The 3,404-nt window shown below is 25.0% G+C and overlaps 1 protein-coding gene across 1 annotated transcript in view; it reads right to left on the reverse strand.

Annotated features, from left to right (window-relative positions):
- Phum_PHUM380660 (membralin, putative) overlaps nt 1-2,751 on the reverse strand; it is a gene marked incomplete at both ends in the record, with an annotated part of 3,446 nt that extends 695 nt beyond the window's left edge. Inside the window, 7 exons of the mRNA XM_002428393.1 lie at nt 628-886; nt 1,252-1,384; nt 1,460-1,543; nt 1,660-1,717; nt 2,105-2,195; nt 2,319-2,562; nt 2,652-2,751. Of these exons, the coding sequence (XP_002428438.1) occupies nt 628-886; nt 1,252-1,384; nt 1,460-1,543; nt 1,660-1,717; nt 2,105-2,195; nt 2,319-2,562; nt 2,652-2,751 (969 nt within the window). The remainder of the gene's footprint in view (nt 1-627; nt 887-1,251; nt 1,385-1,459; nt 1,544-1,659; nt 1,718-2,104; nt 2,196-2,318; nt 2,563-2,651) is intronic.
- Nucleotides 2,752-3,404: the final 653 nt, after the last annotated feature.

Below are 3,404 nucleotides of genomic sequence, written 5' to 3' on the forward strand. Positions count from 1 at the left end.
AAAATTTTTACAATTTTTATTCAATTATAATAATAATAATATTTCCTTTCTTTTTTTTTTTTTTTATTTTACTTCGACCAAAAAACTAAATTATTTATCCGTAATTTTTAGGTAAAAATTATTAATTTACAACAAATAACAGCAAAATAAATAATAATTAATTGTAAAAATATAATATTAATGAAATGATTGGTATGTATTTAATTACATGGTAACAATCGTTATTTACAAACAATATGAAAAAATAATAATAATAATAATAATAGGATAGAGGATAAATAATAATAATAATAATAATAAAATATTTAAAAAAATTATAATAATTACATTTTCATTTATTAAACCTTTTACTGTAATCACTTTTAGTTTAAATATATATATATTTTAAAATTGAGAAGAAAAAAAAAAAAAATAGAAAACAATTAACAATTAATCACTCGAATAATTTTATAAATACATTTAACTTAAATCTCGATTTTCAGAATTATTCGTATTATCGGCAATAGAACGTTCTCTTAATCCACTATTATTAATTCTTAGTGATGTGTTAGATGTAGTAGTAGTAGTGGTGGTGGTGGTTTCACTTCCCTCCGTGTTCCAGAAACCATTTCGTGTTGAATCACTTACCTCCTGGGTCCGATTTTCCTCACTATTATTATTATTATTAGTAGTAGTAGTAGTAGGGGAAAGTTCTGGTTCCGAGGGTAATTCCCCCTCGTTGACTGGCTCTCTCTCTTGAGCTAATACCTGTTGTATAACTAATTCTAATCCTTCCGTTCGAACCATTCGACGGAAATTCGAATTTCGATTTTCATTTGTAAACCCTTCGTTCGAGGGTGAAGTGACGTCTATGCCAACAGTGGGGGTTCCCGTACCCGATGAATTTCTTAATAATATTTGTTGCAAGTGAGCTTGTTGAAGAATTAATGGAAGTTCGTAATGATGAAAAAAATACAGCATGGAATGCTAAAAATAATTATTTTTTTTTTTTTTTTTTTATAGAAAATAAAACTAAATTACCCTCTCGAAAAAAATTCTCTTCAAAAAAATAGTACAAAAAAAATTAAAATGTACCTGAATGAACAGCCATGATGTGACCAATGCCAAACCGCTATATTGACCGTTGAAACGATAATGATAGGCATAAAAAGAAAAATGGTACAGATAGAAAAACCTGAAAAAAAAGTTAAAGAAAATTATTTTAAATAAAAAGAGAAAGACTTGTTTATAATTAATTAACGACACACATACCTCAACCAATGTCGTTTTGTTATTGCAGTTAAACAACAAATTGCATCATATTGATCAGCAAACCATACAATTAAAATAATATAAAAAGCTGTAGTGGTGTCGTTGAAAAACTCACTCATTATGGCTTCCATACCTTAAAAAAAAAAAATGAATTTATCAAACCTGTAAATTATTTATTTTGATAAATAATAATAATGACAAAACATACCGACTAGAGCGAGAATAACAGTAAGAAGTGGACCGGCAGGAAAACTAATTGTACCATTAAATTCCAGCATCTGTAGAAGATCAACTGAAATTGACAATAAAAAATTAAATGATGTAATTTTATATAAACTACTAGACACTAGCATACATTTTTTTTTTAAAACTCATGTAAAAGCAAAAAAAAAAAAAATGTCTTCTTACCGATAAAAACAAATATTTGATGATGAGAATACCTTAAAAGCATTGAAATGGAAATAGTCTGAAAAATAAAAATTTAATTATTTATTTATTTATTTATTATTTAATAGTATCAAGTTCAAATATCAATTTATAAATTCTAGAAAAAATTTAAAAAAAAAAAAAAAATTATTCTTTTTATTTTCATTTTTATTCATCAAAGACAAATTCAATAATTACAATTTTATTATTCTCTTTCTTTTCACAAAAAAAAAAAAAAAAAAAAAAAAAAAGGAAATTCTTTTGAATTTGATTTCTAATTAAATCTAATTTTGAAAATATAATAAAAAACTTTTCTTACAAAAATACTCAAATTCATTGAACACTTTAAATTAAAGAATATCAAAGAAATTTTTTTTTATTATCAAAGGAAAATTATATAAAATTTCTGGAAACAAAAATTACTTACAAAAACTATCATAATAAAAAAAGCCGCCAAATATGAGCTTCTAGCCATCCACATGCTGACGAAACGATAATGCTCTCCTGTGACCACATTTCTGTAAAAATTATTTTTTTTTTTCAATTAAAAATTCTAATACACATACAATATATAATTTTAATTTTTGATGATTTGATAAAACTAACAAGACTTAACAAAAAACAAAAGGTGACATTTGTACCTTAAATATCCTTTGTTATCTTCTGATTCAGCCAGAGTTTTTATACTGGCCATTAGCACATCATCATATCCGAGAAATCCATCCAAAATGAAACGACTAAAAGTGTCGCCGAAACATTTATCGTGATTTGGATCGAGAGTAACTATTTTTACTGGAATATTCAATCTGGATCTAGTTGCTGGAGAAAGGCGAAGAAATCCATACTCAAGTGAATATTCTACAATGTATTCGTCTTCAGGCCAAACTTTAACAGAAAAACGTATCTTTTTTTTGGAACCATAAAAAAAAAAAAAAAAACTTTAACCTAAATTTTTTTTTATTTAAAATGATTACCTGCTCGAACCAATTTTTCTACTTCGGAAACGGAACTTTTCAAAGGTGAAATCAATATTTCTTCAGCCATTGATGACTCCTGTTGATTTGTCATCGACATGTTATCCTTAACCAAATGTTCAGTCAAATTTATATCCTTTAGTGAATCATTAGAATTATTTTCAATTTTAAAATCTTTTAACTAAAATAAGCATAAAATTATGCACACACACACACACAAGATATGTGTATGTATATAATAAATACAAAAAAAATCACATCATGTCTAAAATGACTATTTAAACTCTGATGCTTACATTGAATTCATAAAAAAACCTACATTTACAATATTTTTAACGGAAATATTTCTGTTAATTTTCCATTAAGAAAAAAAAGTAAAATGATCATATATATACAAAATGTGTTTTATACCTCAGATAAAGTTTCCTTTGATTCCCATTTTTTTGTTTTGATTTGCTGTTGACTCGATAAGGAAGAATCAGTTTCAGTTTGGCTAATATCATTGTTTTTGTTTGATAATTCAATTTTTTTTTCATCATACTTTTCTACGGAGTCGTATAAATTAGAAGGCTCTATTTTTATAAAACTGAAAACATCAAATATTTTAATTAAAAAATAAATGTATATAAACTAAGCACTTGATTTTTATTAAAATTATTAATGCAATATATATGCGGTTTTTTTTTTTTTTGTGGTTTTCGAATTACCATAAGCCACAAGAAAAGATTTTATCAAGAAGCATAATAAAATAAT

Source organism: Pediculus humanus, genomic scaffold (genome assembly GCF_000006295.1).
Source record: "Pediculus humanus corporis 1103172107855 genomic scaffold, whole genome shotgun sequence".
NCBI lineage: Eukaryota > Metazoa > Arthropoda > Insecta > Psocodea > Pediculidae > Pediculus > Pediculus humanus.